At 37.0% G+C, this 16,637-nt stretch overlaps 1 protein-coding gene across 1 annotated transcript in view; it reads left to right on the top strand.

Annotated features, from left to right (window-relative positions):
* Positions 1-1,421: 1,421 nt before the first annotated feature.
* Positions 1,422-16,637, top strand: part of CASD1 (CAS1 domain containing 1) — a 73,752-nt gene continuing 58,536 nt past the window's right edge. The window contains exons 1-3 of the mRNA XM_065883890.1: positions 1,422-1,554; positions 8,642-8,738; positions 9,290-9,410. Of these exons, the coding sequence (XP_065739962.1) occupies positions 1,422-1,554; positions 8,642-8,738; positions 9,290-9,410 (351 nt within the window). The remainder of the gene's footprint in view (positions 1,555-8,641; positions 8,739-9,289; positions 9,411-16,637) is intronic.

Raw genomic sequence — 16,637 nt, 5'->3', positions numbered from 1 at the left:
TATTACATCCATGACAGTGATGTATGTGATTTCATTTAAGTGACAAAATCTTTCAAGATATGGGGTCCACGGATAAAAACATAATAAAAGAGTCCTTAGATGAAAAAATTGGGATGACAAGATCTGTACAGTCCCTTCATATCTATCATTCTATCATTTTAAGAGGGGCCTATAAACACAAGTTCAGGAATGGCTAAATGGGAAAGTTGCAAAGAACACCTGAAAACACCCTAACTAATCAATAACTCACTCTGAACAAGTAGAAAGGGAAGCAATGTAAATAACCATTCCCACCTGGAAGGCAGCAAAGGCGAAACCAAAAGGAGAAAAGAAAACATGAGGGAATAACAAGCTCTTAACCAAGGCAAAGGTGTGCTGCCTGTTTTGATAACCACGGAACATTAACCAACTCCGGGAGCAGGAATGACTATCCTGAGACGCTTTTTCATGTTTGGCCCATCCTAGCCAACCCTTGTGTAAACAAAAATTAAGAGTGGGGTTCTTTTCTCACCAACACCTACACTAAGCTAAGCTTCTACTCTGTACTCTTTGTACCTTCTACTCTGTACTTTGGTAGAGTTTCACCCACTGGAACTGGGCAAACCGAGGACTTTTTTCAAGTTGCAAGAGAAATGGGCTTCAAAGCAACGAGTTAAGACTGGTCTTACCCGTGGGTTGGGTGCTAAGGCTACCAGCAGTCTCTACACTTGGCAAGCCTGGGGGGCAGCCAGACTGACCAGATAGCCTGACGATAAGCCCCGGTAACATTGGGGTGGCCTTCGCACCCTGCTGGGCAGGTTCGGGAAGTAGAAAGCTCACGAAAAGGTGCTTTACGGAAGGAGGCAGTGGAGTGATGTGTACTTGTCTTCCGGAACAGTACTTATATTGCCCCCACCTGGGCTCAGGTAGCGGCCAGTAAGCTAATTGAAGCCCCAGGCTCGCGCTCGGGTCGGGGTGGAACCCTGCTCCCCTCTCCTTACATCCCCATGTCTCTGCCGCCACTGCCGCCGCCTGCCGCCGCCCGTGACCCGGTGACCCCGGAGGTCCGTCTGTGGCCCGTGACCCCGGAGCACCCGGCATCCGGACCCCCCTCGCAGGCGCAGCCGCTATTAAGACAGGAGGCTAAAGGGGAGGAGGAGGAAGGGGAGGAGACAGGCGTCCAGGGCGCCTGGGGAAACGGCACGGCGGAGCAGCGGCGGCGGGGCTGGGGTGAGGCCGCTGAAGCGGTCGCGGCCGAGGAGGGGCAGGTAGAGGCCGGGGGCACCGCGGGGTCAGGCTCCCCGGCGGGCGGCGCGGGTGGCGGCCGCGGGGAGTGGCGGCCGCTCCTCGCCTGGCTGCTGCGGCGGCGGCAGCTCCAGTGCTGCCCCTGTGCGGCGCCCCTTCCCCGTTCCGCCGCGCGCTGTTGTCATGGAGGAACCAAGATGGCGGCTCTGGCCTACAACCTGGGCAAGCGGGAGATCAACCACTACTTCAGCGTGAGGAGCGCCAAGGTGCTGGCGCTGGTGGCCGTGCTGCTGCTCGCACTGTGCCACCTCGCCTCCCGCCGCTACCGAGGTGAGCGGGCCCTCCCCCTGCCCGGGCCGGCTGGGGGAGGAGGCGACGCGGAGGCTGGAGGCAGCCCCCCTCGCCCGACACACGCCCACGCTCACGCGGCCGCCCGCCGGTGCGCCCAGCCCGCGGGGGAGGAGGTGCCCCCAGGTGGCCCGGGCGGCGGGCCAGGCGCCCCCGACCGACCGAGCGGACCCCAGTACAGGCGGCCACGGGTAGAGAGCCCATGGTCCTGCGCCCCACGAGCAGCCTGCGCTGCGGACGGGGGCGCTTACCCGGGCCTGGCCCAGTGGATGCTGGGGTCCCGGCTCCTGCGCGGGCTGCGCCGGGGGAGACGCGCCAGGCCCGGGGCTAGCGTGCAGGAGGCGTGCAGGCGGCCCTCCGGGGCCACCCCCGGGCGCGTGAAGGCCAAGGCCGCCCTGCAATGGGGCACCTCCGCCCCAAGTAGGGTCACCCATTCTGCGTCCTAGGGGATCAGCTCTTTAGCTTTTGTTTTATCCGGCCTCTGCCCTGGAACAGCGGGGCCAAGCTGTTTGACAGCGGCATGGGCCGCCCCATTTTCCTTTGCCGCCGGGTGACAGCTGGCAAAAGATGCTCTTGGCCAAGTGGAGGAGGTGTCACCCAGGCTTTGTGATTCAGAAACGTTTAAAGCGTTCTGGTTGCACACTTTTTACAAAGTGAAGCCACTGGGGCAGATATTTGAAAAGAAGTTACAGGTTGACAGGAGTTGAGTTGGGCTATGAAAACAAGTTGGAAGCAGTTTGAGAGGAGGTCTTCGGTGTGGGTTTTGAGACTGGTGTAAAGAGGAAAAGGAAATACGACCTCCTTGTTTCAGAACGAATTATTCTTCAGTCATAAGGGGCATTTACTTGTCCTTGTTGATTGATTTTTTTCTTCGTTTTCTCTGTAAAAATGCTACTAGGTTAGAGTTTGACAGGCTGAGGGAAATTAATAACGATAGGATCTTTTATTTGTGGCTCTTAGTATTATCGAAGCCATTATCTGGACAGCTCTTGGTGATTGTGAGATTAATTGGTCAAGATGTAATGTGTAACAGGTGCGCATTTAACGCATTTCCAGTTTAACTTCACACCTACTTTGGCAAAATATCCAGTAAAGAGGCCACTGGAATCTGAACTCTTCTCATTTTAGGGAGTCTTTCAAAGTGAAGGACATTTTGATCAATTCTGCTGTTTTGTTTCTGCAATGCTTGAGAATTAAAATTCTTATACTCTAGTACCATAGTGGATGAATAGCCCTTTATATAAATACACTAAATCGATTGAAAAAGATAAATTATTTATACCCTTTTGGCCTTTCTCCTCCAGCCTCCTATAGATCACTGCCACATGACCTGGTAAGACTTTGTTTCATCTGCAGTTGCTGTAACAAGTCCAACACTTATATACACAAAATAAAACTAGCAATTTGATGCATTAATTTGTGGTAATTTTAAAGAAAAATTTCTGACTGCTATCATTTTATGCTATTTTGGTATAAGATGACAGTAATCTAACTCAATTTTATGTATGTGGTAGTGGAGATAAATTTTATAACTGGGATGCTATGGTCCTAAATGTAAACATCTAGTGCCCCTCACCTCCCTTTTTAAAACTGTGCTTTTATCTTTTGATAAGCTTGGACCCTAATTATTTCATCCTTTCAAGTTCTCTCATTAGCAGGGAAAATAGAATGTCAGATGGAAACTTATGAGTCAGTGTAGCAATCTGGGATTGTTTATAAAGCCTCCTCCAGAAGCTAGTCATCAGCTTTCGTAGGTGCTTTAGTGTCTTGAGTGTGAAGCAGTACACCTGGTGTGTGTACATGCCCATACTGAATGTCAAGAACTTGAGCCAGAGACAGTTTGGGAAAAATAACGATCTTACCAGGCACTTTTTAGCCAACCTCATGCTTTGGCAGTGTGAAACTGAGTCAGATGCTGTGCCTTTCACACAAGGATAACCATACGCTTGAATCATAGTATCATAAATCTTTAGAATAAGAAAGGACCTTATATTAGATATAGAGGTTTAGGCTATATATTAAAATCTTCAATGCATGCTTATGAGTTTGCCTCAGGCAAGGTAGACTGAATGCAGTTGGAATACACATATTCAGTATCTCTTGCTTTACGAACTACAGAAAGTAAAACATTACACACTACAGGAAGTAAGGCTTGGCAAAACTACAGGCTATCATTGAGCACTTATTATATGCCGGGTGCTCTTCTACTAAAGGTTTTACATCTTTTAACTCATTTTGTCTTTACAACCAGTCAATGAGGTAGATACAATTACCAGATTTCATCCTCCCCTCTTCTTTCCCCCACCTTTTTTAGTATCTCTGTAATCAAGATGAGTTTTTAAAACTTTGATTGCATGTCAAAGTTTAATTGATAACATTTTTCCTACTGTTATCTAAAATAATGGTGTATTTTATAATCAGTGGTCTTAGATTCAGCTAATTACAGTATTATTCACATTTTAACCTTTTTTTTTTTTTTCACATTTTAAAAATGAGGCATGAGAGGTTAAGTTGCCTAAAGATACAGTTAGTCTGACTGAGCTAGGATTTAAAACCCAGTTAGTCTGCCTCATGTCATTATGTTATATTCTGACTTTCTCAGAACCTCTTAGACAGTGGTGATGTATAAAAGGTGGAGTGAGAAAGCATTTTCCAGCGGGACATGGGTTAAACCATTTAAAAATACCAATTCAGCCTCACAGTGCCAGACAAGAGTTTTCTTATCCTTTTTCCAGTAAATGGTGATTTCTAAAAGTTGCGTGTGTAAAGCTTACTTTTTATTACCTATGTTTATCTTTTTTCCTTCTTCCGGAACTCCAGGCTCACAGTCCACATATGCTTTGCGCTTTTGCATATCTCACAGATATCTGATTTTCTCTGTCTGCAATGACCTGTCTCTCTCCTTGAAAGAAAGTACAGATTTTTCTTTCAAGTCCTGGTTCGGATGTCACCAGCACAGAAGTAGGAATTAGGAATTCAGTGTTTCTACAGTAACTAGTACACCCTTATCATTTTGTATTATAATAATTTGTATCTGACAGCCCCACACAAACTTTGAGCTTCCAAGGGTATTTTATTCATCTTTTAAATCATCAGAGCTTAACACACGGTAGGAACTCCATAAACACTTATTGAATAAATAGATTTTCAAAGTCCTCATTTCTTTCTCTTTTCCTCCTTGCATTTCGTTCTTTTGGTTTTGATTTAATTTCGTGTTCTAATAGCATGTTCTGATCTCAACTTTAGAAGGTAGAGTTTTGTGGGGGGGGTTGCATTCTTAATATTATTTTCACAAAATATAATAGAATGACCTTTAAAAAATATTCTTTTAATTTTATTTTTTCTAAATTTTAACATTACTGAATCACAAAATGTCCATTAATATTGTGATTACAGACTAAAAACATCATTTCTGTGACAAGAAGCCAGTATCTGTAGCCTTAAGGGTAGTTCCAACCTAGATGAATTTGAATTTTTTAATAAAGTTAACTTGCTTCAAACGTTTTAATTTTGTTGAAATCTAATTCTAATCTAATTCCTTTCTACCACTAGGGATATTAAATGTTAAATATTATTGCATGTTTTGGAGAAAAATAAGTTCAAAACTTCAGAAGTTAAAGCAAGAAAGAAGTAGCTCTAGGTCTCTCAGCCTTTTCTTTCTTTGACTGCTAGAAAGATCCTCATCTACATGACACAACTTGTAATGAGGCACTCCTAGCTTATCTAAAGAAAAATGTATATTGTGATTTTTCAGCACAGACGAAAGTATAACTTGCTGAATTTTAGGCAAATAAAATATTCTGCAGATCATATTGTAAACTCTATGATCTAGTATTTTCATGGTGGATAGTAAGAAACGCACAGCCTTGGCAGGATGATTAAGTCTAAAGTTTCAACGTGCCAGAGGTATTCTATTCAAAGGAAAACAAAAGCTACGGTTTATTTAGCACATCAGATGTTTTCTTTAGTTCTATTTTGTTTTTCAGTTTTTTAAAAACTTGTTTGTCTTTTTACTTATTTTGTTTGCTCTTAGTATTTTTCTATTATAGAAAAATCATGCATGAAAACCTGAGACTTTAGGTTGACAAACCAGAATGCTTATGCTTAAGATAACAGAATGAAGAGGAAGACAGCTATTCATCTAGATAATCTTTGTATTGGAGATAGCTGAAGTAGATAATTCTATCCCTTTAGTTGCTTTTTTTTTTTTTTAATTGTGTTCTTAGCTTGATTTATCTGAGCACTTGGTGACTTTCATTTCACGCTGGTTGTATTAAAGTAGCTATCAAAATTATATGAAGCAATTGAAAATAATGACTGCATTTTGTTTTTTTTTTTCTTTTGTTTGGGGTGCTTCTGGGTAAATTCTGAAAGGAAAATAATGTGCTAGCAGATGTTTACATGTAGTTAGTATACATAATAAAAATGTGGCACATTAACTTATTTTAACATTTAGATTTACATTTAGTGATTTGATTTTTAAAATATTTCCTTCCCAGGAAAAGAGAACTAGTTTTAGAGTATGGAATTTTGTGGAGTTTTCTTTTTTAGATCCGGTTAATTTTTAAAAATCAGATAATAATAGTATTTATTATTACTACTACTTTCATTATTTTGCTGACAAATATATAAAAGCCAGTCTCCTCTTGCCTTGTCATTTATCTAATTAGCAATTCTTTTACTTTCCTAACAGTTCGTCATATTACATTCTCTCTATTAAAATAGCTGGTGTAATTTCTGTCTTTTGAATGGACCTTAACTGATGTGATACAAAGACTATTAATTTCAGATACAAGGATTATTTTTTTTTAATTTGCAATATAAAATATATTATGAAGAGTCACCATTAACTAGCATTCATTACCTGGTTAAGAACTTCTTCCCTGGAAAGACTAGTAGTCTCTACAGTACTGTGTTTATAGTGTCTTTTGGTTAGTGGCAACTTCAAATCTGTTTTGCTATCAGGTTTTTCTAATGTGGGTTCTTGAGATTAGAGCTTTTGTTTTCTACTAGCTGAACTACTGAAAAATAATGTCTGAGTAGTAATATTGAAGAGAGGAAGAAGAGTTTGGCATTTTAAAACATATTTTCTGGTGGAGAAAATTGGTTATTTTAAGATGTTGGTATGGTACTTCAGTCTCCACAAAATCATATTCATAACCCATAGACATGGTTAACAAAGAGTATAGTCCCACACACTGAAGACTGATCAAGGTGTGTTCCTGTTTAGGCTTCTATTAAAAAACAAAAATCAAGTAACAACACCACCAAAAAAAAAAGGAAGGGATGAAGAAAGAAAAGGAAGAAAAACTTCACAGAATTAATACCAGTTATTTACAACTTCATATAACTTTTTAAGAAAATAGATGGGTTACTAACTTTTCACTTAGTTTAATAGATGTATTTAAAGAGGTAGAAGTGGTATAAATACGGAATTTTCATCCTAATTTTAAACATTTACTAGATTTTTAATAGGATTTTATTAAATGGCCATTATAAAAGAATGCAGCAGGAATGCTGTTTTTAGGAAATAATTGTGTGTTCCTTTAGTCCTTTTTTTTTTTACTCCTCGATTATATAGCGTAATTTTTTAGAACTAGAATTAGTTTTTAAGAATTGGAAAGAATTAAGAACTGATTATTTATAGTTTCCTTAGATGTTATTAAAAAATCTTTCAAATACAGAAAAAGCTGCTCAGGCTACACATGTAACTGCAAAAATGTAATAATTGGTATTCTACTTTCCTTATCCAGTTTTTCACCAACAGAATAATGCAGTATTTTCACTTTTCCTTCCTGTTCTGTTTTAGAATTTATGACACTGTGGTATCAACACTTTCATTATTTATGCATACCTGTCTTGTATTTGTATCACCGTTATCTGTATGTTGACCAGATAAATGGATAACTGGATTGAGAAAAGAGATGTGTTCTTCTACTTTAAAAATCTTTGGGTCTTCCCTATCCCCACCATTTTGTTCTGTAGTATTTTTACCAGATGCCCTATCCTGACCTTAACTATTTGTAAAACAAATAGAGATCGCTGTTGACTGTTAGTAAAGAACTAGAGATCAAATTTAAAAACACATGTATTTTATCATAACCCCACAGTTAATGTACACATCTCGTTTTTCCCTCATCCATTTGACATATTTGAACTTTTTTAATGTCTCCAATCCCCTTTTTAACCACGTACATTGACCATGTACATTAAGCTAATGTACGGTAAAATGGCCAAAGGAAGCAGGGTAGCCATCTGTCCCAGTTTACACAGGACTGAGGGGTTTTGCAGATGTGGAATTTTCTGTTTAAAACTGTGGCAGTCCCAACCACACTAGGAGGAGTTAGTTGGTCATCCTAACGGAGGCAAGAGACAATCGAGAGAAGTGGAGGGGCTAAATATTAACAGCAGCATTCATTACTGGTACTGATCATGTGTATCTTCAGCCACCATTTGACTAACATAGTTTTAAGTCTTATCTTTGTGAGATTGCAAAAGGATGAAATTTTATTGAGCTTTTTCCGAAGTTCTTGCATAAGTCTTCCTTTGCACATTTACAGAATAGGGATACCCTACTTCCAGGGAAGCTGTGAAAATTAGGGAGTAGATTTATAAAATACTTCAGTATTTACTAGGTTTCCAGATATGCTAATGCACTGAGTACTATAATAGTCGAATAGGAAGTCATTTCCAAAGTCTTCTCTTTTATCCCTTAAACTTTTCTTTCCCAACTAGAAGTAGGAGTGATAAACAGATATAAAGGCTAGTTTGAGGCAAGGTGATGTCCTTGGAAGGAAAACCTGAAGCAGAAGGAACTACCAAAGCAGTGAATGTAGCTTTGGGGATGAAGTATTTTCTAGGTAAAGTATCTGTCATTAGTGGCTCTAATCCTCTTGAATATTAATATATTAATATTTGCTTCTCATGGATGAGTGATATGTACCTAGAGGGTATAGTGAAGTATAGAAAACTCTGTACTCCCTCATCTCAAAGGCTTAAATGGGGTCAAATAACCAACATATAAGAATTTAACTATTGTTTACAACATTATTGTGTTTAATTACTATAGGAAATGATTCATGTGAATACCTTCTCTCAAGTGGCAGATTTCTTGGAGAGAAAGTTTGGCAACCTCACAGCTGTATGATGCATAAGTACAAAATCAGGTAGTTTCTTCATTTTGTTGCTTGTATTCTTTTCTAAGATGGGTCTTAATATCTGCTAGAAAAGTGTTGGTGAATCAGGGAAAGTGATAGATGGTACGTCTACTATGTGATGGTAGAGAATTGCTGACAGGGTAGGAGTTAGGGGTGAGTCCAAAGGAATATTCTCGCTCTAAAGCATCAGGGAAAGCTTTGGACCAATCTGCTTTATCTCAGGTGAGAGATAACCAGGCCCAGGGCAATTGCCCGTGAATGAAGGACTCTTGCTTTGGGACTTGGATAGCTACCTCATGGAGTTATTCTGAGACAACAGATATAAAGCACTTACTATGGTTAGAGTACATCTGAAACACTTATTAGATGAGGGCTGTTATTATTGAGAGTTAGTTGATCATACACGGACTGGTAGGTTAAACAAACCTGGCCACCTATTTCTAAAGCAACATAACTGTGTATGTAATAATGCTGTACTACTTTCTTCACAAATTATGTGCTTTGAAAAGTGCCAGTATGCTGATTTTCCTTATTCTAATTGATGTCTTTGTTGATTTCAGTGAAGCGAAGAACTGCCTTGTAGATAAACATATTGCATTTATTGGAGATTCCAGAATTCGTCAATTGTTTTACTCTTTTGTAAAAATAATTAATCCCCAATTTAAAGAAGAAGGAAATAAGGTAAATTTTGTCTATTCATTTCATTAGCGTATTGTTTTAGAAGTTAGCCAACTGAATAGTTATAGGAGGAATGTGCCCTTTCACATTAACAAAAGGAACTATAAAATTTTACTTTGGTTTTAGTGAAAGGTGGAGGGGGAAAACAGGGACAATTTGCCATAATGGGGAACATAAGAAAAAGAAGTGGCGGGTAAGGTATTGGCAAGCTTTTCATTGACTTAAACTTTTCATTTTCAGAAATATTAAAATTCTTTCCATGGAAACCTTTTTAAAAAATTGTAGAAAGAACAAAGAAGAAATATCCCTTATCCTCCTTTTAATATTTTGACATATTTCTTTTCAGACTCTTTTGGAAACAAAATTGTAATAGTTTAGCATGGACAATTTTATATCTTGCTTCTATCCCCACCACTTATCACAGTTTACCATATTATACAATCAATGTACGCATCTTCATAACGGCAACATATTATTGAATGGATATAATGTGATTTTATATAATCTTCCCTTTTCTTAACTTTTTGTAGTTTTCTAATTTTTATTTTACAATTTAAAAACGGACATTTTTGTGTGAAAACTTTGCTTTTTAAATTATTTCCTTAGGACGGAATCTTTACAATGCAAATACTAGTTTAAAGGATATAAATGCTTTTAAAATTATTGATTATATTGTTAAACTGTTTCAATCTATACTGTAAGTAGCAATGTACATTGGGACCTAATTTTCTGTAACCTTTCTGGCACTAGGCATTCATGCTATATAGTTAAAGTGACAGTGTAACAAATTTCTGCTCTTCTTAATTTCTCATTTTAAAAATATGTCTTTTTTTAAAAGCTAACAAGGATGAACATCTTTCTGTTAATCAGTTTGTTAATTAGTTAATTTGGGGGGAATTATCTCATCATATCTTTCTGTTTGTACATTTTTAAGTGATCTAAGGTTCTAATCCCTGCCTTCAGTTGCATGTGGTTGGGAGTGGGTAATGGCAAGAAGAAAAAAGTAAAGTACAAAAAGTTCAGAATTGTAGGGGTAATATCTCATGAATTTATGATGAAAATCTATCTGTACACATCAACTTGCCCAGCGGCAAGGAGTTGAAAAATCAGGGACTTAACAGCTTAAGTAGCTAGTTTCACAGTGATGATGGTAATGGATACTAAGTCTTTAGGAACTACTCCTTGTGAGAAGAGTCTATAGGCTATTAGAGATTTTGTCTACCAGGAAAAGCTAGTATAGATTTTAAAGCTGAATAATAGAAAATAACAAAGTCAACCTTTCATTTTATTTGGTATCTATAAATGTATTTTCCACTTGTATTTATACATACAAAATTATACAGAAGAGTTGAAACTATTTAATGACCTGAGATTCTTACAGTTTAAAGTAAAAAACTTAGTAAACATTTAAAAGCAGATGTCTGATTTAAAAAAACATTTTTAGTATTTCTAGGCCTAGAATAGTGTGACTCTTGAAAATTGGAATAATGTATTTGGCAACAGTTAGTTGAAAAAAATCTGTAATGGTTTAGTCTATAGCCGAAAGTAGGTACAATATGGTACATTGTTTCTGAGCTCTACGTTTCCAATTTTTATTTTCTAGCGGTTCCTAGTTATCCCACAATTATCAGACAAGATACATGTTATTTTATATGCATTTTAAAAAGAAACAAAGACAGTTTGTCACAGTCTTAAAGAGACAGTTATTGTGAAACTATTTAGATTAAACTGATAGTGGAACATTTGCCAAATTGTATTTTACTTATTCTCTTGTCTCTGAACACCTTGAGGACAGAGATTGTGTATCATCATTATTTTTTGAATATGTTTCTTGTGCCTGGCATGTTGTGAAGTTAATTTTTTTTTTTTTTTAGCCTTGGTAATGGGATTCTTTAGGTGGAATAGGAGTATTGAAGATAATATTCTTTTGAATTTATTTTCTGTACTGGGGCAAATTTTTTAAAAAGGAAGCTTTAGAGCAGGATTTTCTTTTTTCAAATTATATTTTGTGGAAGACTAGTTCTGTACGAAGTTCTGGTCAAATAAGTTTGGGCAGAGCCAGATATCATATCCCCCTCTTAGATGGTTTTAATTTAGGCTAGGATATTAAAAACTTGAAAAGTCTTGCTGTAAAGAAACCTGTTTGTGTTACTTCCAGCCAGAGGGCAAGGTAGATACTCTGGGGGCCTCTTCCACTTCAAACCAACTAGATCCTAGATTAAAAAAATACTTGTTGATGTATTTCTAAATGGGAGACACACCCCCAAAAAGGAACAAACTGTGAGGCAAAACCAGAGATGGGAACAATAACAGTAGGCGTGCAACAGAGATTCAGGTTGCCCTAAAGACAGATGCCAGTGGCTGCAATAACCTATATGTAGAAAACTAAGCTTTGAGCCACCATATTTATCAATAGTAATATTGGGAGCCAGAGGACAGTAGACTAATAACTTTAAAGTTCTGATAGAATGTAAGTTTCAACCTAGAATTGTATCCCTAGCATACAGATTCCTCTGTTCTTGAAATATAGGACATTTTTCAGATAAACAAAAACTATGAGGGTTTGCTGCCACATTAAACTTATATTAAAGGGTTTTCTAAAGAATAAACTTCAAGAAGGAGAGAAATAATTCAGAAAAAAATGATCTGAAACAATGGTTAAAGAAAATAGTAAACTTGTATATAAATCTAAACAGTGTCTGTGTAAAATAATAATGTCTTTTTACATTTTACAAAAAGACAGTACAATAGCATATAAATCAGAGAGAGATGACCACAATTAGTGTTCTGATGTCCTCTTTACTCTTTAAGGTATTATTTTACTTTTTTTTAATTCATCAACAAACTACACAATACACTTTAATATTTTATTTTTTTTATTTTTGGCTGCATCAGGTCTTCGTTGTGGCATGTGGGATCTTCATTGCAGAATGCAGGATCTTTTTTTGTGGTGCATGGGCTCTTCCTTGTGGTGCACAGGCTCTTCCTTGTAACACATGGGCTTTTCTCTAGTTGTGGTGCGCGGGCTTCTCTCTAGTTGTGGCGCACGGGCTCCAGAGCGTATGGGCTCAGTAGTTGTGGCACGCAGGCTTACTTGCCCTATGGCATGTGGGATCTTAGTTCCCTGAACAGGGGTCCAACCCGCATCCCCTGCATTGGAAGACGGATTCTTTACCACTGGACCACCAGGGGAATCCCCAGGTATTATCTTACTTTAGAACTTAAGTTAATGATGCCCTTTAGTCCAAGGGCAAGGACTAAAAGGATAGAATTAAGGTGGGTAATTCCAAACCAGAAGAAGAAAAAAATTAAAACCAAACTCATCTAATACCAAATATAATGCACACATGTACATACACATGCACACATGCATATATATACTCTGATACACACACATACATATATATATGAACATTTATATGTACATGTAAAAATCAGTGTTTACATTTCATATGTATATAAAATATGTGTATGTGTTAGAGAGCTAGAAATCAAAAAGTAAGATAATAGAAACATTTATAATCAAAATAAATGTAAGTAGTCTAAACTCGTCAGCTAAACACAGATTTTCAGATTGATTTTTAAAAGAATTTTCTGCTGCTTAAAAAGATACCTAAAACAAAAAGACATAGGAAGGATTTAATTTAAAATGAGAAGAGATTTACCAGACAAATATTTATTAAAAAGATAAGTTGTATTAATATAAGACAAAATAGATTAAGAGGCAAAAGCATTATTGGGGATACTTTTTAGTGACAAAAGATTCAAATCACTAGGAAGATTTTGAATTATAGGCATTTAATAAATTAGCCCTAAAATAAATATATAAAGCCAAAGTTAATATGATTAAAGTGAGAAGTTGACAGATTCTCTACCACAGTGGGAGAATTACTCACTGCTCATGCAGTTAATAATAGCGCAAGCAAATAAGTAAACATAGAGTAGACTTAATATGCTGATTTTACGAACTTATAGTTCAATACTTAAAGCATACACTAAGATATCAGAGAATATATTTTTTCAAAGCACACATGAAATCTTTTTGATCACATATTGGGCCATTAACCAAGTCCTGACAATATCAGAGAATTGGTATCATTCTCTCTCTGTTAGGTAAGTTCCTTTGTATTCTAACTTATTCTGATAAAAATTCTAGAATCCTACAGTAAATGTTCCAATGGTAAAATGCTAGACACATTTCCATTAAACTCAGGAAGAAAACAAGGAAGTCCATTATTGCTGCTTCAGTTCAATATTGTATTAGAGATCCTCAGCCAAAGAAAGATAAAGATGTAAGGATTAGAAAGAAACAAACTTGATATTTTATAATACAGTTATCTACACAGAAAATCCCAAAGAATCTATAGAAAATTTACTAGATGTAATAAAAATTTTAATAATATAGCTGATTATAAGGTAAATATATGAAAATTAATTGTAATTCAATAAGGCTGTTAAAAATTAATTGCATATCTACTTGTCAGGAATATAGAGTTCAAAAATGTTATTTAAAATATACTATGTGCAATAATAAAAAGCACATAGTACATAGGAATAAACATAGTAACTAAGGAAGGTGTATATGCAGAAAACTCATGAAATTTTATTAAAAGGCAATTTAAATATAATTAAATGGAAGTTATGTACTGTATTCTGGAATGGGAAGACTCAATATTGTAAACATGTCAGTTATTCTCCAATTAATCTATAGGTTCAAAAAATTCTAACAGGATTTGTTGTAGAACTTTACCAGTTCATTCCAAATTTTATATGGAGGGCAGTGGACCAAAAATAACTGCAAGAGATCTAAAGAACAAGGTAGAAAGGACTTCTCCAATATCAAGACCTATTTTAACTAGACATCTTTTAATTAAGAAAATGTGGTATTGGGAGAGCTAAACAAAGAAACCAATGGAGCAGAATATACAACTCTAAAATAGACACAATCATATACAAAAAAAACTTAACAGATATGCCATTGAAGATCCATAGGGATAGGAAAGTTTTTCAATTAATGATGCTGAGTCAATTGGTTATATAATGGAAAAAAGTGAAATTGGACCCTTACCTCACACCATCAAGTATAATCATTTCTAGGTGAATTTAGACTTAAATGTGAAAGTCAAAACTTTGAAACCTTTAGAAAAAAATATAGAATATCTTTGGTACCTCAGGTAGGGATAAGTTTCGTACATAAGAAACAAAAAATGCTAACTGTAAAATAAAAGATGAATGCGGGATTCACGTTCTTTATGTGTTCATCAAAAGATACCTTAGGGCTTCCCTGGTGGCGCAATGGTTGAGAGTCCGCCTGCCGATGCAGGGGACACGGGTTCGTGCCCCAGTCCGGGAAGATCCCACGTGCCACGGAGCGGCTGGGCCCGTGAGCCATGGCCACTGAGCCTGCACATCCGGAACCTGTGCTCCGCAACGGGAGAGACCACAACAGTGAGAGGCCCGCGTACTGCAAAAAAAAAAAAAAAAAGATACCTTAAAGGAAAAAGACAACTATAAACTGGGAGACAATATTTGTTGCGTATATCCAAGAGATAAAAGGAACCAATTAATAAAAAAGACAACCCAGTAGAATAAAAAGAGGAAAGGCATGATCAGGTATTTCACAGAAGAGGAAATATAAATCCCAGTGTAAATCTAAAAGATGTTTAACCTCATTAGTAATAGGGGAAATGCAAATTAAGACCATAGTGAGATAGCATTTTATACCTACTTTAGTGGCAAAATTAAGTTTGACAATGGCAAAAAATATGGAGCCTAACAAGATGTATTAGAGAGGCTGTGTCTCAAACCACTAGTGAGGGTACATTGTTACAAACACTTCAAAAAATAATTTGCATTATTATGTGAGGTGAACATTTGTATAGTCTTATGAACATTTAGAACTATTACAGAAAGTGACTCATGTAAAGAGATGTTCAACAGGGTAACTATCAGTGCTGTTTATAATCTAGATTTGGTGCATTGTATCAATTAACCTAGATTCTAAAAAAATAACGAATATAATATTTGATGTGTATTGATAAATTGATATATAAAATGAAACTAAAGAGACATGACAACTAAATGCAGTACCTGTTTTTTCTTTTCTTTTTTATTGAAGTATAGTTGATTTACAATGTTGTGTAAGTTTCAGGTGTATAGCAAAGTGAATATATATATTTTTCAGAATTCTTTTACATTATAGGTTATTAAACAATACTGTGTATAGTTCTCTGTGCTATACAGTAGGTTCTTGTTGGTTATCTATTTTATATATAGTACTGTGTATATGTTAATCCCAAACTCCTAATTTATCCCTCCCCCCACTTTTTCCTTTGGTAACATTAAGTCTGTTTTCTATGCCTGTGGGTCTATTTCTGTTTTGTATATAAGTTCATTTGTATCACTTTTTAAATTCCACATATAAATGATATCGTATGATATTTGTCTTTGGTTCACATCACTTAGAATACTAATCTCTAGGTCCATCCATGTTGCTGCAAATGGCATTATTTCATTCTTTTTTATGTCTGAGTAATATTCCATTGAATATATGTTCCACATCTTCTTTATCTACTGCTTTGTCAGTGGACATTTAGGTTGCTTCCATGTCTTGGCTATTGTAAATAGTGCTACAATGAACACTGGGTGCATGTATCTTTACAAATTATGGTTTTCTCCGGATATATGCCCAGGAGTGGGATTGCTGGATCATATGGTAGCTCTATTTTTAGTTTTTTAAGGAACCTCCATACTGTTCTCCATAGTGGCTGTACCAAATTACATTCCCACCAACAGTATAAGAGGGTTCCATTTTCTCCACACGTTCTGCAGCATTTGTTTGTAAAGTTTTTTATACACCATTGAGTATGATGTTAGCTGTGTGTCATATAAGGCCTTTATTATGTTGAGGTAGGTTCTGTCTATGCCTATTTTCGGTAGAGTTTTTATCATAAATGGGTGTTGAATTTTATCAAAAGCTTTTTCTGCATCTCTTGAGATGACCATATGGTTTTTATTCCTAAATTTGTTGATGTGGTGTGTCACACTGATTGGTTTGCAGATATTGGACAGTCCGTGCATCCCTGGGATAAATATCACTTGATCATGGTGTATGATCCTTTTAATGTATTGTTGGATTCAGTTTGCTAGCATTTTGTTAAGTATTTTTGCATCTTTGTTCATCAGTGATATTGGCCTGTAATTTTCTTTTTTTGTGGTATCTTTGTCTGG

This window comes from Phocoena phocoena, chromosome 9 (genome assembly GCF_963924675.1).
Source record: "Phocoena phocoena chromosome 9, mPhoPho1.1, whole genome shotgun sequence".
Lineage (NCBI taxonomy): Eukaryota > Metazoa > Chordata > Mammalia > Artiodactyla > Phocoenidae > Phocoena > Phocoena phocoena.
The sequence above is the reverse complement of the archived record's forward strand: the minus strand, read 5'-3'. Positions and strand labels throughout refer to the sequence as shown.